We start from the raw sequence: 23,271 nt of genomic DNA, 5'->3' as shown, positions 1-23,271 counted from the left end.
ACAATAGCTTCTTTCTCAAGGGCGCAGCAGCGCTACCTGAGTGAACGCACGCGGCCCCCTTGCACGGGATAAATTATGAATCAGCTAATACCAGGTTTTGCCCTCATGATTATAACCTGCTGTTGTAATGAGATGCTCACCTTGTGCATGATCTCGTCATGATTCTAGGTCGGCAGTGATGGCTTTCCATATTAATGACACAGACTGTTGATGTATAGCTGCCAGTCAGTCTCTTGGGGCTCAGCTCACAGCTTATTGATATCAGGCAGAGCAGAGACCTTCTGGTGAAAAAACAAAAATGATAATTGATTAGTAGGAAAATTTTAATGAGTTACTTGGACTTCATCACACGGCTTCAAAGACCCATATTACAGTCATATCGCATAGACATTTCTTCACAGTCTTATTGTTGTGTAGTATGGGTAGGTAGCACCAATTAAAGAAATAAAAATTAAAAAAGTCAAATGTGGATAAAACAACTTTGGGCTGTATTGATTTACTTCAAAATTTACCTTGCACCAAAACTTTCTATTTGAAACCTTTCTCTTAGTCTTAGATTAGTCTTCTCTAACTTATAGAATATTGTCCAATCACTACAAAATTTTGTAATATTTACCTGATATTTTACCTTTCTTGTGAATAAAAATCAAATCCAATCTAGGCTTGAGTTGTAAGCGCAACTTGACAGCAGCTGAAAATGACCTGACCTCCAGACCACCTTGCTGCAGTGATGCAGAAATGTATTCTGGGTTTTGTCAGTACACCCTGACATCACCGCGGGGTGATGTCAAGTTACCATTTAAATCTGCAACATGACCGATTTTAAACTAAAATCAGATTTTATTATTCTAAGCAAGGCTGAACTAAAACATGATAAACCTTCAAGCAATACATTAACATTTTGGGAAATACAGTTAATCACTTTATTGCAGAGAGTTAGATAAGAAGATGAATGATAAATATCAAACTGCGGCCAACAGCTGGCTAGCTTATCTTAGCATAAAGACTGTAAACGTGCTGTATACTGTTTCTTGGTCAGGAGCAGTAACTTCCAACCAAAACACCACGTAAAGCTACAGATTAAACAGGCGAGCTATAACATGTTAATTAGTGAGCTTTAGAGGTGCCGCTGCGCAGATTTTGTTATCTTTGAATGGAGCCGGGCTAGCTGCTTTCCCCTTCGTTCCAGTCTTTGTACTAAGCTAAGCTAACTGGCTACTCGCGGTAACTTCACAGACAGATATAAGAGTTGTGTCTTTTCTATTAACTTAAGCAAAAGAACGAATAAGCCCGTTTCCCAAAGTGTCAAACTATTGCTTACCATCGATAAACTACAGTTTAACTGCTAGTCTAATGCGGCACAGTTAATTAATATAAAGTGACATTACACTGTTACCGTTGGTGCACTTTTGCAGATTTAAGTACAGAGTTGCCACAAGTGGAAAGAAGCAGATTTGTCTGAGTTATTTTCACCTCCTCAATCAAGATTGAATACCTTTAGATGGTACAATGCAGCAGAGCAACAGAAACAGAGATCTAAACCCAAAGAGATATGGAGACATCATTTGTCAAACATAATGGAATAGAGCCGTTCTCATTCTGAAGACCATGGCGAGAAAAGTAGTCATTGGTGCAACAGCTAATAAGGATCTGAGCAGAAAAAGCTGTAAAATAAATGCTTACTCACAGTGGAAAAAAGCCAAATGTCACCTTTGAATGGCATTTATTCCCATATCAGCCTAATGGACATTTACCTTTCTCACTGCATTTTCCTTTAAGCGACAAGATATATTTCTCCTTCTGCAGATGTTTGAAAGGTCTAGGTCTTCAGCATCCTGTAATTATTATGAGATAATGAGCCATAATGTTCAAATCAATTTGGAAAAAAGGCACTTTAAAATTGAAAAAATTACATAAATGCATTTCACTGTGAGCACTTTTTCTCTTTTATAGACTTTTTCATAAATGTCATTCTACTTTGAACAGGAGGTGGGTCAGGAAGTGTCAATCAAAGTCAGACCCTGTAGCTACAGTGTAAGGAATCAAAGAGAGAAGCTGTTTGTTGAGGCTGGCTCTGATTTTACATTTCATGACTATTTGCTAAAAAAGAAATACCTTTAAGCTGTATTTTTAAGGGATGAAGTAAAAGTCAGTATTTTAGGTGCCTGGTGAACTGAAGTGCCTTTATCCTGAAAGACTGAATTAGACCACTTTTGGTAGCTCTCCCTAGTCTCAAACATTTGTATAATAAATTCCTATTACTCAGTGCACACTGAAAAGAAAGTGATGCCAAAGTGACAAAGATGTAGATTTCTGAGAAGCTGTTTGTAGGATTGTTCGACAAGAGAAACATGGATTTGCGGGGGATAGAAGTGTAGTCTAGTTTGCAGTCATCTCAGTGAAGCAGATTGTTTCATGTGTTGCAGAGATGAGTGTGTTGGAGAAAGTAAATAATGTAGAGTCTCTTGGTGAGCTTTCTTCGTGGTATCACATCCCATCAGGCCTTTCCCCCTCGTTGTTGGCTCCATCAGGCTGACAAGTGCTCTGCTGCTGTTTTGCAATATTGAAGAAAGGGGAGAGGAACAGAGGGCAGAAATTCCCACTCCAACCACCATCAAACAATACAGTGACAGTTTGTTCTTTTTTGTCACTATCACATCTTCCTCAGGTGGAAAAATCAAATCTTTACAGAGCCTGTGGTGACAGAGGATGAAACAATTACTCCATCCACAAGACAGATTTGCAGCATTAGAACTTCTCAAAGGCTTCTTAATGATGCCTGAATGTGTATTGGCGTGTATATTGTATACATGTGCATTGACATGCACATGATTTGATTTGCAGAGAAGAAGACAGGAATTTCAATTAGATTCGAACGTGTTTTGATTTAATTTGGGGGAGAAACAGGCAGGAGAGAAAAATGTCTGAAACACAGCACTTACTGCACAGTTTACATCAGCTGTTAAACCAGTACGTCATCCACTTGTAACAGTTCCACAGTCAGAGATGAAAATGTTCAGAATCCGACTTCCCTTGTCAAACAGTGTGCACAAAGAGGAGCCCTGCCAGCATCAGAGAGCAGCCACAGCATCAGCTGGATCTCTGGATGAACCTCTGACCGCTGACTACCTGCACTGCTAGCTTTGACATACTTTACTGGCACACTTTCTTGAAAGCAAAAGTCTAATGAGAAAAACCTCTATACACAACAAAAAAATTCATCTTAACAGCTCTCACATTGAGCTTTGAGGACTTATTTGTCTCGTCTTGGCAGTGTGAAAATACCACTTGCTACCAGTACAGTTTCCCTTGATCTGGCCAATTTGTAGTGTGTTTTTTTTTTTTTATTCTATTATGCACCAGTGTGGTTTAATGGAGCTTTTGCATCAGTTCAGGCACAACACTGAAGTTGTGCTCGGATCAGGTAACTGGCATCAGCTGCTTCATTCATGCGTCACCATCATTGGCTCCTTTATCAGCTGCTTGGCTACCAGCTGACTGGTAACTTCGAGTCACATTCACATCAGTTTACATGTCGACCTTTATACTATAACCTGACATTTCTCTTTGACTGCTCTGCTGGTAGCTTCATGCCAACACTGTTTACTGCCACAGCTCAGTCTAACACTCCAACCTCCACCTCGTGTACTAAGCTTTTGGTACTGTTGTTTCAACAAAGATTTCATGTTCACGTATGTGCCTATTAAGGGGGACTCAGTTCTCTCAGCAGCTCCCTCATTGCAGCCTGGATTCTTTGTTAGCTCCCTCAAAAAGCAAAGATTTTTGTCGCCCAATTTATCTCTTGTATGACCACTCACAATGAATGGTCCATGCCTGACACAAGTATAGCAAACTGAATTTAAATGGTGGCGCAATGATACCACCATCACTTAATTTTCACATATGAGTTTAATATGACTAGGCTCATTAGTTCCCCCTGTCTTTTCTGTAGAGCATATAAACTCTAAGAAAAGTACTGATGTTGTTAATGGTTTACATTTACACCCGCTGTTAAATGACATGGTAATCACAAAAGATATTCTGTTTACATGGAAGTAAAGGTAATTAGTACAATTAGACTGCAAACTAAGGGGACTGTCTTCCTATAAACAACTAGCCCCTGGGGCATCTGTGCAAGCAGCTTATACAGTTTATTTTTAGCCGACATCTAGTGGCCATAATAATTATGACAAGAGCAAAGTAGGAAGTTAGGTGACATAGTATACAGAGCAACAGGAGACCACTGTTTGTTTCCTGCCTGATACCAATTAAATGAATCAAAGTCTTTTTCACAACCTGAACGCCTGCTGCTGCTACGCTCTCATGTGTCGTAACTGAGGATAGGGACAAACGATTACATTATGTGGTCGTTTAGGTTGGAGCCTTGTACTTTTTTAGGTACACTGGTCGCATAGCTCTATTGATGGCATTGTAGGTCGGCCCACCACTTTGATTTACACTGAAATATCTAAACAAAAACAAAAAAAATACGAGGGATTACCTTCAAATTTTGTAGAGATATTTATGATCACCAGAGGATGAATCCTGCTGGGTCTCTGTCTTGCACAATCATGACGTTCACGTTTGTGGTTTTGAGTGAAATGTCTCGCCAACTGGATGGATTCCCATGAAATCTGGTACAGAAATTATTTAAGGTACACAGAGGATGAATTGTAATAACTCTGGTGTCTTTTTTAATCTAGCACCATGATCAGGTCAAATTTTGTCCAATACTTTGTTTTGTAAGCAAATACCTGCCAATCTAATGACATTCCCATCCTGCTCAGCTGTAAGCTGTAAAATGAGGCTGTTTCTCATTTCACTGAGACTGAGTGTAGGTGAGCCAACAACCCACCAGGTACAAAAGAAGGATTTTGGCATCTTCATACCGTCTGTGTTCTATGTGTGTTATTTCAGAACATGCAATGTAGTCTGAAGATCAAATCTGACAAGATTGGGCAATTAATTTAGTGATTTGAAGTCCTAGATTTCTCAAAGTCACATGGAGGGCCGAGTTGTTTTTTTTTCTTACAGGCTGTCAGAGCATCTTTGTTCAATGCCCTTCATTGTCAGCACCCATCCACAGAGGAGCACGTGGGGAGGGTTCATAGGATGGCACTGTCTGCCACATTTGTAACTCCTGTCACCAGCTGCAGGAGACATCTCATAAATGGAGTGGGCCGTGAGTGTCGGAGGACGTTCGTCTTGTCACACAGCGATATTCAGCTTTGTCTCCGCCTACCCCCACCTCCGATCTCCATCCGTCTCCACGCTGTCTCCGTCCCTGCTCATTGGTACCGGATGACATTCAAAGAGGGTCAGATATGCAGAGAATGCAGTGAAGTGATTTACAACGTCTGACAATTCTTAAAGAAGAAGCAAACCGATTTAACTATGATCCACTTAAGGAATCATATTGACTAATTTATTAGGCGGAGAACACCTTATCCGCAGAGGATGAATCCTACTAAATTTAGTGATCCCCTGACTTTTTCTCTTGCGTCACGTGATTTTGATTGAAGTATCGCAACAAATAATGGACGGGTTGCCATGAAATTTGGCACCTCATTCATATTCTCTTCAGGATGAAATGTAGAAACTTTGATGATCTGTTAACTTTTCACCAAGCCCCATCATCAGGTCTAAGTTTTTAATAAAAGGTACAAAAAACTAAGAGTGTGAGCATAGTAAACATCATAGCTGTTAAACATCAGCATGTTAGCATTGTCATTGCGAGCATGTTAGCATGCTGATGTTAGCATCTAACTACTGGCAGTAAACCCTTAGTCTTGTTATTTAAGAGCTGCTTCAGGGTTGATGCCAAGTAGAATGAATGACCTTGAGCCTCCAGTGCTTTCAAGAAAATACTGAGCAATAACTGAAATAGAAAATATGAATTTATTCTCGTTTTCACAAAGCCAGAATTTCCCGTTTTCATCATATTTCCTCTTTCCCTCTGTTTGTGGAGTGTTAAAAATGACCAACAAAAAAAAACGCCTGTGAAGTGACTTTTTCTCATCAGGGTAACTGATAGAAAACTGTGTAATGAACCCAGAGTTAACCAGACGGTTTGCCGCTGTTGCATTTAAAAGACCTAAAGTGTTCTTTCACAGCAAAGCAATAACCCCTGCACACATTAAGGCAATCAGAGCTGAGCAGAGAGCATGACTTACATCGCTGGAGTAATAATAAACTGGAAAAGCCACTTCCTGATTAATTAACCCTGGTCTACACACTTTTAACGCTATATCTGAGACATGAGAGGGCACATGATGGCTTCCACTGAAGCCTGGGGCCACTGGCTTTATGAGGACTGTAAATCAAATGGCACAGATGTGGAATTTTTTACTAAGTCCCCAAGTTTTGTTTTTTATTAGAGAATTGTGAGGATGAATTGTTCTGGTGGTGTACCTACTGCTGTTTTTTGGTGGCAATAGAGTGAATGAAATATAAACTTCTCTATCATTAATGGCGAGGATGATATAATTCCCCTTGTTATCCAGGTTGCCGACCTGCTGCTGCGCAAAGTCAAAATGAGCAATTTACTGCCAATATGATTATCTCATTAAATATCAGCCATCTAATCAAATCGTAGTGCGATTAACTCAAAAAGTGTAAAAAAGAACTCTCCTGATCAAAGAGGCACATGGAAACGCAGATCTGATGAAAATAACATTAAAAAAACAAACATTTCTACTCCCTTTACTGTCAAACTGGTTGTTAGCGGGATCACGAACCGTGTCTTTTTAACTTCGAGGGAAGGGAACAGGAGAGCACAAAGATATCACACAGAGACGCGGGTGTGGACATCATTGGAATATGTATGACCCGCGACATTGCTGATCTCCCTGATACAGATGCTGGATCTAAAGGTCATCTGGAAGCAGCTTGTAAAAGCCAGTGAGGAAGCCATGAGTCAGTGATTCCAGGCCGAGCCTCCTATCGCACAGACAGAGAGGGACAGAAGATACAATTGGCTCATCATAAAGCTGTCAAGTCAGTCATACATATCGGTGAACACAGTTACATATCGCTGCCACAAATAAGACACTTGCTATTAATAAACCCATCGTGCTCGGAAGGAAATACAGTAGCTGGGGACCGGCTTTTCTTTTTGCCTTGGGATGGTGGCAAGAATGTTTTCTCTGGAAACAAGTCTGATCATGTCTTTCAACAGAAGGCTTTCTTTGAGTGGCTCATAGGAAGCATGTACTTGCTGTTGGGAGTGTGTATTTGTCTTGCTTCCTTCATCCTGGTCCTTCAGATCTGTTTATTTGGTTATTAAACATCATGTTCAGCCCCACCTGTTGCCTAAAATGTCATCTTTTGATAAATCTTGATCCAGAAGTCTTCACACAAAGGGAAAAAAGCTTCAGCACAGCAGTTTTCAGTGCAGTTTCATTTCTACAAATACTTATAGTGTATGCCATGACGTCCTCTTCAGCTGCAGTTAAGGAAGGAAATCCTTTGCAATGTGAAGAGCTGAAACAATTGATCAGCTTCTGACCGTCGTTTACATATTTTCAGAAACTATTTTAAGAATCATTACTGGACAAATAGACGTGCCAGGAGGAATATTTTTGCCCCATGAAAAGCTCAGTTGAGCTTTATCTATTTGTAAAACTCCGGTGGTGTTTTGAAAATCCCTGCTACATAAACAGTGAATAATAGCACACAGAGCCAAAAAAAGAATCTGCCAGTATAATATATAATTTACAAAAGCCTCTGATGTTGTCGAGAAAAGAAGCTGGAGAAATCAAGTACAGTACATGGCATCAGACAAAAATGCCCTGGGAGTTAGTGAGTGCTGTATTTCTGGGCGAACGGAAATTAGCTGAGGTGTGAGATTTTGATTAATATTCTCACTCACTAATGACTCAGGAGTAGAGACCTTATAAAAGAGCTGATAAAAGATAGATAAGCCTGGGAGCGGCATATGATCTGGATATGATCTGCACGTATGGAGAACAGTTCAGTCATAACGATTTGTTACAATCTTAAAGAGTGCCTTCCAATTTTATAATACTAATGCTTCTAAGCAGTGAAACACTTAAAGGAATAGTTTGACATCTTGGAAAATCCGCTTTTCTCTTTCTTGCAGAGATTTTGATGAGAAGATTGACACCACTGTAACGTCTGTACATTAAATATAAAGCTAGAGCTGGAAGTTAATTAGCTTAGCTGAGCATAAAGACTGAAAGCAGCCTTGCTTTCTCCAAAGTTTAAAAAATATGCCTACCAGCACCTCCAAAACTAACTAATGAACTTGTGCATCACATCTGTTTATGGTCGATATTTTGGGAAATATGTTTATTTGCTTTCTTGCTGAGCGTGAGAAGATTGATACCATATCTGTGTGGTAAATTGAAGGCTGCAACCAGTAGCCAGTTAGCTTCACCTAGCATAAAAACTGTCAAAATCAATAAAACAAACCATCCAATCAAACAAAAAGCGTTAAAATGTCAACTTGTGGTTTTACAAGACATAATATGTTAATTAGTGAGCTTTTGAGGTGTACTGGTAGTTTTGGTCACTGTACATTTTGACAGGCTAGCTGTTTCCCCCTTGTTTCTGGTCTTTATGCTAAGCTAAGCTAATCATCTCCTGGGTCTGGCTCCATATTTAGCATACAGACATGAGAATAGTGACAACCTTTTAATCTAACTTTTTGCAAAAAAAGTTAGATGTATTTTCCAAAATGTCACACTATTCCTTTAAAGTGTAACACAGTGAAAAATGCTACTTTTAAGATGGCCATTAATAGAGAAATACTGGACACTATTTCCAGATGGATGTGGTAAGCGATGTAACTGAAGTTGGCACATAATGTTGACCTGACCCAGTTATCAGCTCTACATTTCTTAGATTTCCACATTTTATTAAAATAGTGTCCCTCGTTTATTTCTGGAACCTATTAAAACTAACTTTATTAGTAACTTTATTGACCCTGTTTTAAAAGTGGGCTTAAGTCTGTCAGCTTTCTCTGTGCTGATTTACAGTTTCTTTGAAAAGGAACATATCTCTTATTCTGCTCATGCTATCACACGGTCAAATCCCACATTTGAATCGATTTATCATCTTCCATTATGCAGCTTTGAGCTCAGCTCAAGTTGTTATCTATCTTGCCAACTTACACTGGGGATGATTTTTTATTATGTTGGCAGACCTTGTATAAGGACTTTCCAGCAAAACCATTTCATTCCAATTTTGAAGGATTACATGGCTGGAAACATATGCATCATGTAGGGTATGTACAGTAATAATTATAATGATGGAGCGATCTAGTCAAGATGCCACTGCTCAGACAGTTACTGCTGCTGTTCAAGTTTTTGACAAAATTTACCTCATTTCTTTTCATGATAAGTCATGTTTATTTAACAGATTGAAACAATAACTGGATGCTGGGCTATTTTAATGCCTTTCTAAAATCAGAGTAATCAATCCTTTCCATTCACTTACTACCTTTGGAGAGTCACTCACATGACTCAAGATGTAGAAATTCAACATAAAACACATTAATGTTCCACGGTCCGATAACAGATAAATCAAGAGATGGTCACTCCATTGCCGACACACCTTTTGAATTTTGAGAAACGACCTGCCTCTATGGAAGAATAGTTGAACTGCACATTATACCTATTCTAGAAGCGAAGGCATCCTATAACTTTTCATTGGGTGACATCGCCCAAAGGGTACAAAAAGTAGTACAAATGATCTCAAGGTACCCAAATCCATTTTTACCTGCCCGAATACATAAAAAGTAGATTTACTTGGCTCTTAATCTGGCAGCACTAATGGCAGATGGACACAGGGACGTTTTTTTGCATCTACTGGAAACTGTGCAGTCTTGGATGTACCTAAACTGGCAGCGGGAACACATACAATGACATGAGTTTTATCACGACGACAGTCATAATGATAATGATGATCAAGACAATGAATAACATTATTACATGTATATAGGTTCATATTGTTAAGAAATATATGGATGATGATGAAGATGATGATAGTGATTATTATTATACTACATACATACTCCACTACCCATTATTACCACTACTTTATTATTTTTCAAAATATAATAATATAGTAATATTCATTGTTCTCAGTGCAAACTGAGGATAATGGTCAGTTGACATTTGGTACAAACTAAATTATAAACTGTAATTATAAATAAAATAGATAAAGGCTTTTTTGTTATATGATTTAAGTTAGATTGAAGATCATTTCCTGTTTTATTGCTCATTATATGATGATTTAAGGGCTAAACTTTTTAGTAAAAGGACAGGGGACGATTATATTGAACTTAAGTTGTTTTTTACAAAGGGAGCCTTTTTTATGTCAGATTTTATTTGTCGAGCTTACAAAAATTCTTTGCAATGCAATGTTATATTGTAAGAAGTTATATTATTTTCTAACATATTTCTCCCCTGCAACAGTATTTTGGTGTATTATAAGTCTATGTGAGGTGAATTGTTGTACGTGTATGATACCAAGCAACTATTATGATACTACAAACAAAAATAGATTATTAGAGCAACTAAACACATTTGCATATCTTAATGGACAAATAATTTTATTCTATTCACATCTATCCTGTTTTTTAACTAGCTTTGTCTAAGCTTTTCTGGCCTGCCTGACGCCAACAACATGCAGAGTGCAGCCGCAGTACCATTAGCACGTTGCAACTGACACCTCTGTTACGCTGGGATCCAGTAGAAGGTCAGGTAAAAGGCTAACACACCCCGAGGATCCCTTCTATTTCTTGTGTCAAAGAAAGGTAACATCGTCAGCACTGGTGCTCTCCTTCCAGCTCTCCTCTGCAGACTCAATCTCTGAAGCCATCAAGCCCGAGCACAGGTACTTGCAGAGACATTACAGATGGAACACAGATCTGACCTCAAGTGCCAATCAGACCACAGCTTCTCATTGACTTCATGGCTCATCAATCACATCCACAATTTGACACCTTCGGGACGAAGATAAAAGAGAAAAATTAGACTCAGCAGAAGCAAGATCTGACACATGAAGGTGTATCCTTGGGAAGGGGCCAGTGGGAGCAGTTGTCAATCACCAGTGAAGAAAGCATTTTTCCTATTGTTCAACCTTTGGGATAGGACATATGGAGAAAACTCATGAAAAAGTCATGAAATAGGGCGAGAAATACAGCCTCATCTGCTTTCTAAGCAGCAGGGGGTGTGTAGGTTCATCCTAAATAAAGCAAGTCTGACAAAATAAATTTATCTCAGGGTCCACTTATGAGCCTTTCCAGAACTTTCAATCACATCTCAAGCTTCTCATCCTTGAAGATCTGAAAGCCTGGTCACACCAGCGTTTAAAATAGTGAAATTCAGCGACAAAGTCAGCACCAGATTTGCTCGTGGAGGTGAAACATATCCAAATCTTTTGCATCGTGTCAACTTTGACCAACTTTGACACAGAAATGCTCACCAATAGCGATAGTGACTAATAGCAAACCGTCGTGACAGTGCTGACGTCTGACAGAATGGAGAGCTGGAAAGTCTAAAACAGAGAAATTTATCATATTTATTAAATGTGTTCCTCTACACTGTGCAGGAAAATAAATTGCTCCAGAAAAGAGGCATTTCTCTCTTGGTTGTTATGAGACAGTAATTGCTGGTACAAACACGTCTCTTGAAATAAACCGTGTGAACATACTGCATTGCTCTGGTGACAACAGAGCCACCCCTAGCCAGTTTGCTGCTGATGGTTTGCGAGCCTAAGTACGAGAGCTATTGTGACTGACTAGAGCAAGAATGTTCCCTGCTACCCACCATGTTAGGAGTTAACTGACCAGCTACTGTGATTCTCCAAACAGCCCTGCACTACGCCACCGAGCTTGAATTTTGCAAGGATGCTTGGATAAACTTTGCTGTGCCTCTTTCTGGAGTGACCAGGACAACCCCACTACGCTCACTGAGATCGAAACACCTCTGACCAATGACATTGCTCTGCTAGCTCCTACGACCCATGACTCTACCCCCCCATTACAATTAAAAAAACATATTCTGTATATACGCACCTGCATATATACGTGCCTTTTCTCAACTTCAGAGTTTTGTGAGCAGTGTTCAATACTTAAGATAATCTATGGAAATTTAGAGTATTGAAGTGTCTGCAGATGGTGCTTCTCTATTTTCTATTTTGAGTATTCAATACTGATCATAACAACCACCCACATGTCATAGTATTTATTCCCAACTCGCTGCAGTTTCTTCCTCTAATGGTGACCATAAAAATGTTTGTTTGGCTATAAACGTGTTTACCTGGCCACAAACCAGACCGGAAAAATGACATCATTGTGGGTTGTTAAGTTTTTTGATAGAACAGAGGTCACACTTGTTTCCGATTATTTATTAAACCATAAGCGTCCTTTGATTCTACAAAAATGTTACAAAGGTTTTAAATTAGTTTTGGAGATGGCTGAACTTCTTAGACTGTCTGATCTACACTGAAATCACTGTTGCTGATCATCAAACAAGCTACAAGATGGACATTTATTTACATTCAGATGTGCAATCAAACCACTACTGACAACTACGGTCCTGTGAATGTGAGAAAAACTCACCGTGGAGGAAAACACTTGCCTTCATCACAGGATAAACAGCTCTCTATTTATTGCTGTTTGCTTTGGCTTTTAAGGCAGCGGATCATCAGCCGTTCCAGGAAAGAAAGGCACGGAGCACCATAACAGAGCTACCAGAGTCATGCTTGTAAGAGACTTTATGACTGAGATTTATCCCACAGTTTCCTGTGTAATCAGCATCACACCTGAAGACCCATTTCTTTGACCGAATGACAAGATGAGAGTAATATCACAAGTGTCTTTGTTTTCCTGGCCAAACCCCCCAGACATCGCAATGCCCCCAACAGTTTACACCTATCAAATGCATATATTTGGTTTAGGTTATGTCCTGATTTTATATACAGAATCCCATTATATTTATTTCTGATGAAAAGGCAGTTGAGAAGGAAATGCCTCGGTTTTACCCTGCGCAAATGATTCTCTCGATCTTCTCTCTTTTCCCTCCTGGATCAAAAATTGCAAACTGATGTGTCGTGCTGTCGCTTATGATGAGGCTGCTTGTCTCAGTTTAATACCAAGGAAAAAAAACAGGGTTTTTGCAGGTTGCAAGACATTTTCTAACGCAAGCATCAACCCAGGCGGCATGATGGGGCAATGCCTCATGGTTCTGGTATGGTTTTCATGACACAGAACCCGTTAACTGAGGGGTCTGTCCTAATGCGAGTCTCGTATTGCCATACACATTATGATTCTAATGATTAAAATCCAGCACGGAAGAGGCAGCAAAAAGCTATTGGACTTCTTCTGGAGTATGATTTAGTGATGTTCAGGGGACAGAAAATATTTCAAGCACATCATCCTCTTTGGGATACAAAAAAGAAGGCTAAAAATGCTGTTGTGTTACTTAGAAACATCTTTATTTAATGAAAGTATCTTTTCTCTCAGGGTCAAGTAGGAAATTTACAAATACGTTACATGTCAGTTGTTTTGATTGACAGAATGATAGAACCACCATGAACACAAAACAAAATGGGATGACTGTCACTGTAGAAAAAAGTTTGCTACTTGACAGAGATCCAAACAGACATCTACACTCCTGCCTTCGGACAGTAATTACAATTAATTCTATTGCCTAAATGCAAAAGAAAGATGTTTCACTGTTTTGAATGAGGCAAAAACAGACTCAGTGCTATGGGTTTGACTCTAGCTAGATGCCAAACATTAACAGTGCATGTAAGCAACCTTAGTACAACATACGGTATACACTCAATTCAAGTCGCACTAGGCAACTTTGCATGATGGTTTTTTCGAAATGACGAGATGGAAGCTGTTGATCTTCAACACCCAGAAATCCTGTAATGCGAGATGTCAGTAAAGTGCGGTCACACTGTATTGGCTGGTCAGTGATAGGACGCCAAAGGGATGATATGCTGGTGAGTCCTGCTTTCTCTTTAAGTTATACTTCATCACTTTCTGAGGTAAAGTTAAAATGTCATGTTACAACAAAGTGTAAATTGAGCTAATTTTAGACATTTTTATACCGTATGCAAATCTTGCCAGTGCAGATTTAGAGTCTGTTCACCCAAATCACCAAAAACATACTTTCTCACTTACCTGTAGTGGTATCTAGCCATGCAACCAGTTTTGGGATTTATGATATTTGTCTGAGATTTCTGCTGCCACCCAAATAAAGTGAAGGTGACTGGAATTTTTGTTTGGGGCATTTCCATCATTTAAAAAAAAAAAAAAAGCATACTTAAAAAAAAATTCAAGATTCACATCTCTCCAGAATCAGTGTCCCTGTTATTCAGGATAATCCTTATAACTCGCTGTCGAAGATTTTCACCGGAACTACTTTCTGCTGATGAATTGGTTTCTACAAAAACAGCTGACAGCGTTTACTGTCAATTACCCAGATCAACAGGGACAGTCATTTTGGAGAAAGATGTTACTCTTGAATCTATTTAATGCTGTGAGCACCCCAAATGGAAATGTGCGGAGACCCGTACTGGCCTGGAAATCGTTGCGAATGGACCGCAAAAAGAGCAAAGAGTCATAAATAGTGCGTCTGGACTTCTAAACCAAATGTTGAGTTTTAACTCAAGGATCTGAAAATCAACTCAAACACGGCTTGATGAATGAACTGCATTTTCACTGTCTCACTGGTACGTGCAACAGCAAGCCCTCACCAATGCATACTCTTGCATTTTTTAAACAGGGCCGTTTTTCATTCTTAACGCTCACTACAGCTTCCAGAATATACATCTGGCATGTAGAATAAAGACTGGGACTTATACACCTTAAACTGCCAACTGGTGCCCCACCCCTAAAAAAAACCCAAAACTAAACTTAAACCAAAAAAAAAGAAAAAGCTATTCTACTCCATGTACTGTATTTAATAGACTGAAAACATATATATATATAAATGAAAGTGTATGTATATGTATGTGTACACACACACACACACACACACACACACACACACACACACACACAAACACAAACACAAACACACAAACACACACACACAAAATTCGACCTCAAGGTTGATGGTACCACCATTGTACTTGGGTGGAGGCAGAAGCCTAAAAGCCTGGGCAGGAAAAAAACCCCAAAATTCTATGAATAGTTGCATAACACTAAAGGTAAGTGAGAAAGTACATTTTTTTTCCTTATTATGGATGAACTTACCTTTAAAAGGGCTTCACAATAAGCAAAGGCCTAGGGGTGTCCATCCTTCTTAACTGGACAATATTGTACAACAAATGAAAGTGAAAATACAGTGGGAGTATAGTTAAATTCAGTTGACCAAAGGTCTGCTTATCGCAAAGAGAGAAAGTTACCTTACCATTATGTCATCAAATGTACAGTGAGGAGGAAGAAACAACTCGAGAAAACACATTCAAACGTCTAGATTCGCTGGTTGCATTTATGACCCTAGAAAACTACTGAGGAGGCCAAAAGAAAAAACAAAACTGGAAGTCAAGAGTAAAATGTTTAGCTGCACGCCTTGGCAAACCTATTCCGAACTCTTTGGCATGTACAACCAGCAAAATTTATTGTTTATAATTTCATTTATCTTTTTCTCATGAATATAAAAATCGAAATAGAAAACAGTAAAACAAAAAAGTATCAAATTTCATGTCACCTACAGTTTGTTATCTTACAATAAAACGTTAACATCAAAGTGTTTTATGCCAAAAAGGCTATATATCAATACTACGAAAAATCTAAGCCTTTATTTACACAGCAACATGTAATTTCTGTACAGGACATTCATTTTTATTACAGCACACATTCATGGCTCATACATCCTAAGTACTCACTGATACCAAAGCAAAAAAATAATTTTTTAGGTACCACTTTAGGGACGACTGGGGTTTGATTTTTTGTTGTCCTTTTCCTGTGACTGAGTCCCTCCAGGTTCCACATCACATAAAGTCATTGAGCTCTGCCTCCAAGGCTGCGGCCATCTCGTCTGCCTCTGAACTGCTGCCTTCCTCTTCCTCATTGGAGTCTTTGGAGGAGTCGTCAGCAGATTGCTTATTTTCCACCTCATCGTCATCCTCGTCCTCCTTGGCTTCTTCGTGCTTACGTTTGTGGCCCCTAGAGAAACAAAGGGTGATTTAGAAGGGGAACTGGGAACCTTTTATCTCTGGGACTCCTCTGCTCTACTGCTGCTGCCTTAAAATGGATTTACATCATAAACATTGATGACCCATTTAAAACTGATGCCAGAATGGTGCATTTATTTGTTGCTTCGTTTCAACATGGAATGATACCAAAAAAAAAAGTGAAAGTCAAACTTGATCATGATAATAAAACCAAACACTACACTCCTTTACATGTTCTGCTACATATAGGTATAATTCATAATTTAGGGAAATATGGTAATGGTAACAAAATCCACCTACCAGCACTGCTAAAGCTCACTAATTAAGATGTCATATCTTGTTTGATTAATACGCGCAAAAAAATGTAGTGTAAAAATTACGTTATGGTTTTAAAGGGGGGTTATAAATAGGTGGATTTTGTTACCTTTGGACAGGCTAGTGGTTTCCTGTTTCTAGTTTTTGTGCTGAGTTAAGCTAGCTGGTTGCTTGCTGTAGCTTCATAACTTGTACTAAGACATAAGAAGGGTATCAGTCTTCTCAGGTAACTTTTGGCAAGAAAGTGAATAAGTGTATTTCACAAAATATCAAACTAATCCTTTAAAAAGTAACTGGGCCTAAAGGAAAAAAAATTACTGATTTTAACTGCTTGTTCCACTACATATGACTTAGCCTACCAAACTCATTCCACATTTTTTAGATTTGCTCATTGTGATTTGGGAATGTCTTTGATAAAGAAGCTAATGACGAGATCGTTTGCCAGCTGGCTAACCAAACAGCTTGCCTGCTTAGCTGGCAAGTTGCACCTATGTAGTTAGCTAAAATTGCTAATCCAGTCCACTGCTTTCTGTGTTTACTTTTGTCTGGTTTCGGAAAAAAGCGTTTGAAATTATTTATGTAAAGTTAAAATTTACTTGGAACAGTTTAAGAGGCTCATGATGCTTGCCATGATATACGCGGTTTTGCCAGAGTCACGTTTTCTGAATCTCAACAATGGAGGTGGTAAGTACAAAGGTAGTATAGGGTAGTATTAGTCAGATCGGCCACAAATATGAATAAGACCCAGGTCGAAAAGTATCAGGGTTTTTTCTTTTTTTTTCTTTAAAAAAGACATGGTGGCTGTTCTGGAAATCAATGTGTTTCTAAACTGTTTTCAAAAGTCAATTTCCAAATGAATGCAAAGCAACAAAAAGGCCTAGTTTTAATAGTTGTTCGGGAGTGTGTAGATACACCATCATCTAAACATTTGCCGATTGGTCTTGTAAATATCTAAATGGATACTCAAGTAGCTGTTTTCCTGCTAGTAGCAAAAACAGCTCTTGAGATGTAATCAAAAAACTGAAGTTTAATAATGAGTGAAAGATAAATTAAAGACCAGTTGTTTCCCTGGAATATGAAAGCAATACGGAATACTCCCCATTTAAAAAAAGAAATCAGATAAAAAGAAAGATAATTTGCTGTACTGCATGTTCAGCACAGCATGCCCCCTTGAGAATCCAACAACGCAATTAACAAGGGCTTGTTCTCAATATAGACTGTATCAACGAGATCTAAAGGCCCTCCACTGTTAAAGAACAGAACAATTCTGTTGTGATGAGGGATTTCAGAACAATTGAGAAAACCAGGATGCAGAGCTGGAGAAGACATGAATAGAGAGACAGAGGGAGGACAGGGGTACAGATGGATAAGAAAAGCAAAGAGAAAGGGATAAGATGGTGAAAACATTGGGAAAAGGTAGAGAGAAGTATCTCAAAACTTAAGTGTAAATGAGCCCAAGATGCAGTGAATATTCAAACCAGTCGGGAAACTGCCACATTAAAATCGAAGCGAAAATGCTGTCTCCAACAGCATAATTACAGAAAAAAAATGCAACCTGCCAATAAAGAAAATGCAGATCAAACCGGTGGCAGGCAGCTTGGATTTTAAAATGTGTTGCATGTAGGGCTGGGTGTTGGTTGAAATTTTTTCACACTAGTGCTGCTATGATACCTTCATTTCCATTCAAATACCATAAAAAAGAGACATTACTGTGAGCAACATGAACATGTTTTTCTACAAATTCCTTTAATTTGATGAAAAAGCTTCTCAAACATTAAAAGGAACGGTTCAGCACTTAGAGAAATATTCTAATTTGCTTTCTTTCTTAGACTGAGATGTGAAGATTGATATCGATCTCATTTCTGTGCCTTAAGTACGAAGCATAGTTAGCAAAGGTTAGCATATTGACTGGAAGCAAGGGGGCAAACAGCTAGCCCTGCTCTGTCCAAAGAGAAAAAATATGCCTACTAACATCTATAAAGCTGATTAACTAAACAAATACCTTGTTCGTTTTACCCCAAAACAGCAAATTGTGGGTTATTCCTGTTAACAACAGCTGAACACAGCTATTTTGCACAGTTTGACAAACTCCTGTCATCTCAATGAGGTTATTAGGAAAATTTCTGTTTGTGTACAGGTCAAAAAAGCAAAATAAAATTTGTGAATTATTGAAGTTTAGAGTTGCTGGTACGTGTATTTTTTTTCACTTTAAGAACAGCCAGGTTAGCGGTTTCTCATGATAAAGCTATCTTGTGATTAGCCCGATAAGATAGGCTAAACTCAGGCTATGCTCTTTCTGATGCATTCACTTAATACAAGAGACTGGCATCAATCCTCTCATCTCACTGTCAGAAAAACACAAAATAAAAGACAGTCTAAAATTAGGAAAAGCATTAGATACAGATAAAAGCATGCTACCTTTGACGTTGACTAAAACATAAATTTGTTTTAAATGTGTATCTTCGAGACATTTTAAAACAAGGTGAGAATGGAATGATTCTTGCCTGTTGCTGCAAACAAAACACTCAAGTTGATTCACGATGAAACCAAAACAGGCAAGGGAACAAAAAAGGAAAGCACACATTCCTAAGTGGCTAAAGAATTCTTTAATATAGCTATAAACATGCCATCCCTTTTGCCACTCCACTGCCACTTCCCCATGACATCCTCTGCAGAGTGGCTTATTAGCATGATGCTAATGAGGTGTGTAGGGGTGGTGTATGGTTATTGTGGAGGTCTGACACTCGCTCTGCTCTACTGAGAGGGCCCCTCTCATTAGACCACACCGCTGTCAGAGAGCCCTGCTAACCTCCTCCAACAGTGCAACAGTGGGGCTCTGGTTGTATGTTCATTAAAGGTCAGATGTCGGCTAATATCAGCAGAGAGGCTCAGTGATGTGACAGTTACAGTGGAACCCTGAAGACCGTGTAGTGGTGGTATTTGGGGGGGGGGGGGGGGGGTTGTGTGCTACAACAGCACAGATGTTTGATTTTCAGATCCATAAGACTGACGCTCAGCAGTCAGCAGGTAATGTGAAGCTGAGCTATAATGGCAAGAGATGACATGAGTGACTAATGATTATTTATTTGGTGACAATGTGAGAAAATGAGGCAATCCCCCATATACAACAATCAATGACACTGTTCCTGCTACCTGGGCTGGTTGGTGACACTGTTTGAGTCACTACAGATGAGTGCATGTATACATATTCACGAGTAAAGACTTGGTGTGTGTTTTCTTTTCTTCTTTCCTTCTTTTTTTTCTTTTACACCCATTCTTTACCATCCTTCTACCCTCCCATTTCCAAATATTAACACTTGAGACAGTGGGGGGTAGGTGGGGATGAGTTCCTCCACTACTTTCTGCTTCGCATCATTACATCCAATCTAAATCCTTGTCTATTAATCCAACCACCCACAGAATCACAGACTGCACACATTCCCACGACGCTCACTCATATCAACTCCAAAATGGGCTTCAGATGTAATCCACTTTTATTAGATTTTTGCTGGTTTCACATGCTGTTAAACTGCATTACTTCAGAGGCAACTTCCTGCAGTTTAATAATTTATTTACATTTTATCCATTTTAACTACCAATGTGCAAGATTCAACTAAATTTGGAATTTAATAAATCATATTTTTGTTTTGATTGTAAATGGTCATAGCTGAGGCTTTATGCATAAACTGCAAAGCAACACTGCTAGAAAAATGGATTACAATGAAATTTAATTTTCATTGATAAAATTATTGTAGTGAGGGAAGCATTACTGCAAATTCCCTAAGAGAGTTCTGATTATATGAAGAAGTAGGAGTGCATTGCTCCCTAACAGTGTTGGGGCTGACACTAAGATTATTAAGTGGAACAGGTATTGGCCAGATGTGACTGATCCTTATTAAATACAGACTTTTGCCATTATAAAGTTTAGTGAGTTCAGTGAAGTGTCAACATAGTTCAAATTCAGGAAAAAGAGCTCCTAGTTCATGTTATCAACTTCATTATTGGCTGTTGTTGCCTGATAACCAGAGTTCTGGCTGCATGGACCATGTCCTAAACTGTAAAACAGATATCAGGTTCAGTCACTTTGTACTTGACATCTGGAAAACCAGCAGGGCTTAGAGGAGAAGACAATTTGCTTTTGCCCAGTCTTCTGCACTTTCTTGGCATTGTATCTAGGCCATTACGTGGATCTTAACAGCTATGTGGACATAAGTCATTTTTTGGGCTTCAATAAGAATGCAGTTTTCTGCAGAATGGCTTTTGTTTTATGTAGATTTCATATACTTTTGAGAACAAAATTAAGAGTCTGCATCCCTGCTAGAGAAAGTAGTGCAGATTGTTAAAAAAAAAAAACATGAATGTTTACACCAAATTTCATAGCAATCCATCCAATAGATGTCAAGACATTTCACTAAAAAAAATTATGGAAAAATGAAAGCGGGAGGGTTCTCCAGCTTGAGAGACAAAATAAGTGTAATATGAGACTTCCAGGAGCAGTTTTGCTTGGTATCTGAAAGTTTCCCTGTTATTTTAGTTCATATATTTGACAAGGTGTGAGTGCTGAAAGGTTTGGATCTTATGAAACACTTTATTTAAATTTGCCCATTACTGGATCTCTAATTGGCCAGGAAAGTGTAAGACCTAACTACTGTATGAAGGACAATGTGTCAGCCTGCAGTTACCCTTTTACAACACATCAGTAAAAATACATAAGTGATATAAAATGCCTAATATAAATCAGGAAAACTGCATCTGCCTTAAGTCAGGATGCATTTTTATGAGAATCTGTGTTTAAGTCTGGAGAGCATTAATGTTGCCCAAGGGTGCATTCAGAGGGGCTAAGGTGAAGAAAGAGTTAACAGAAGTGGCTAGGCCACAGTTTAATCTTGTGATACAGAATAGCTGTCCCTGCTGATAGAGAAGTAACTGCAAGAACTCCAGCCAACGCCTCTCAATCTGGAACTGTTGAGGAAGGGGGCAGAGATAAATGAAGAGAGAAGGAAGCCCGGTAAAAAGCAGAGACGTCAAATGCTTCTGACGGCTCTGTTTATATTAAGAATGAAAGAGGGGCTGAGGGAGAGAGGTAGCAAAAAGACAAATGGAGCAAACAAAGTGTGAAAAAGGAGGAAACAGAGCACGGAAGACATAAGAGGGAGGTAATGAACTAAGTAATGAACTAAACTTTTTGGACTCAGACCAAATCTTCTTGGTTTCTTGTAACGTTTTACCAATAAAGGAGGTCAACATCCAAACGTCTCATCTCAGGAGAACTTAGTCAAACAAAGACTGGAATAACTGACCAGGACTCAAGTCAATCCTTACAGTCGTCAATCCTTTTCCATCCACAGAGGTCAATTAGTTACAATAGCAACTACTGTCTCTGTATCAGCAAGCTAGAAATTATTCTGTGTAATGGATCTTTACTGTTAAAGCAGTAGCCTAACTAGGGCAGAAGGGACACTACTCAGCAATGCTGGTCACCTGTTTCATATAGCTCCATTTCCCCCATAATCCCATATCATTTACAGCAGATGTGTCAAATGCAGATGCTTAGATACTGTATGTACACTCCTGTCCCTTGTGAATTCAACAGCTCCATATGCAGCGAGCTGATAAATAGCGCAGTTAAATGATTGTTTTTATACAGACGTTATCTTCCTCTGGCCTGCATTATACTATCTTACTATGAAAATTGACAAACAGAGGAGGATAAAAAGACAAGAATTGATGTGGGGGTGGGGACGGTTTTATGAGGGTGTCACATTTGCTTGGCTGTTCTCCAGAAACAATCTGACTTTCAACAGTGTTGCAAGGACATGAAAGACACAGAGATACACCACAGTGCCACAACAAGCATTCACACAAAGACAACGTTGTTTTTTTGAGGCTGCACGACTGGAGCCTCACTTGTGAAAAATACATGTTGACAAAGATTTTAGGCAGGATGCACCCAAAATGGAGCTGTTCTATGTGTTTGGGAGATAAATTGTTTAAAACTGCTTTGAAGTGTCACTTGACATATCAGAGAGGTTTTAAGTTTCTCCACACTTCTGATGGTAAAAAAGCCAAAACAAAGTGATGAGAGATTTATCTGAACATGTTCAGTAGATGTAGTTAATGCTTTTAGCATCTCCAGCTATGTACAGTAAATGGACAGACTGCTGAATTTATTGCTTTGACTAAACTGGAACCACTATTGGCTCTCACTGGAGAGACGTACAATTAGCTCAGCTACCTGATATTAAACAGTGTTAATACTGAAAGGAAAACTCATCTAAATCCAATCACCTCATTTTGATTTGAGGTGGTGCAGGTCCAGGGGTTGGCCAGGAATGGGAAAACATCCTCATTGGAATCTGACTAGCCAGCCCTAGTGCCCGACCTTTCTCTAAAAAAGAGACCATAAAACTACTTAACTGAAAACAGAACAATTAATTACTTTGTGTTCCTGGCATCTGATTCTTTCCTTTTTTTTGGATTTGCACCACTGTCTAGACCCCCAAATTAAAGCAGCATCAGTTGATGTTTTTGACCACCATGGGGCAGCAGAAAAGGCTGTAAACACAACATTGACATATAATCATATTATAAAGTTGGTATGAAGGATGTTTTTGCAAACAGTTGCTTATTACACATCCAGCAGATATAGAACATTAGTGTTCATTTAAAATCTGCCATCTGACAAATGTAAGTCCAGTGTTTCCTCTCCTTTAACTCTGTTTGTGGTCTCCACCAACTCCTGAGGAAACTGTCTCTTTAGCTTCTAATGTTCACCAACTAGTCACTTACTTTGTC

At 38.9% G+C, this 23,271-nt stretch overlaps 1 protein-coding gene across 4 annotated transcripts in view; it reads right to left on the bottom strand.

Moving 5' to 3' along the window:
- Nucleotides 1-15,045: 15,045 nt before the first annotated feature.
- The window catches only part of ctdp1 (CTD (carboxy-terminal domain, RNA polymerase II, polypeptide A) phosphatase, subunit 1), a 69,138-nt gene continuing 60,912 nt past the window's right edge, over nucleotides 15,046-23,271 (bottom strand). For all 4 annotated transcript variants that reach the window (XM_040122563.1, XM_040122564.1, XM_040122565.1 and 1 more), the window contains exon 13: nucleotides 15,046-16,153. In XM_040122563.1, coding sequence (XP_039978497.1) covers nucleotides 15,979-16,153 — 175 coding nt within the window. In that variant the 3' untranslated portion in view covers nucleotides 15,046-15,978. The remainder of the gene's footprint in view (nucleotides 16,154-23,271) is intronic.

Source organism: Xiphias gladius, chromosome 24 (genome assembly GCF_016859285.1).
Source record: "Xiphias gladius isolate SHS-SW01 ecotype Sanya breed wild chromosome 24, ASM1685928v1, whole genome shotgun sequence".
NCBI classification, from domain to species: Eukaryota; Metazoa; Chordata; class Actinopteri; order Istiophoriformes; family Xiphiidae; genus Xiphias; species Xiphias gladius.
The sequence above is the reverse complement of the archived record's forward strand: the minus strand, read 5'-3'. Positions and strand labels throughout refer to the sequence as shown.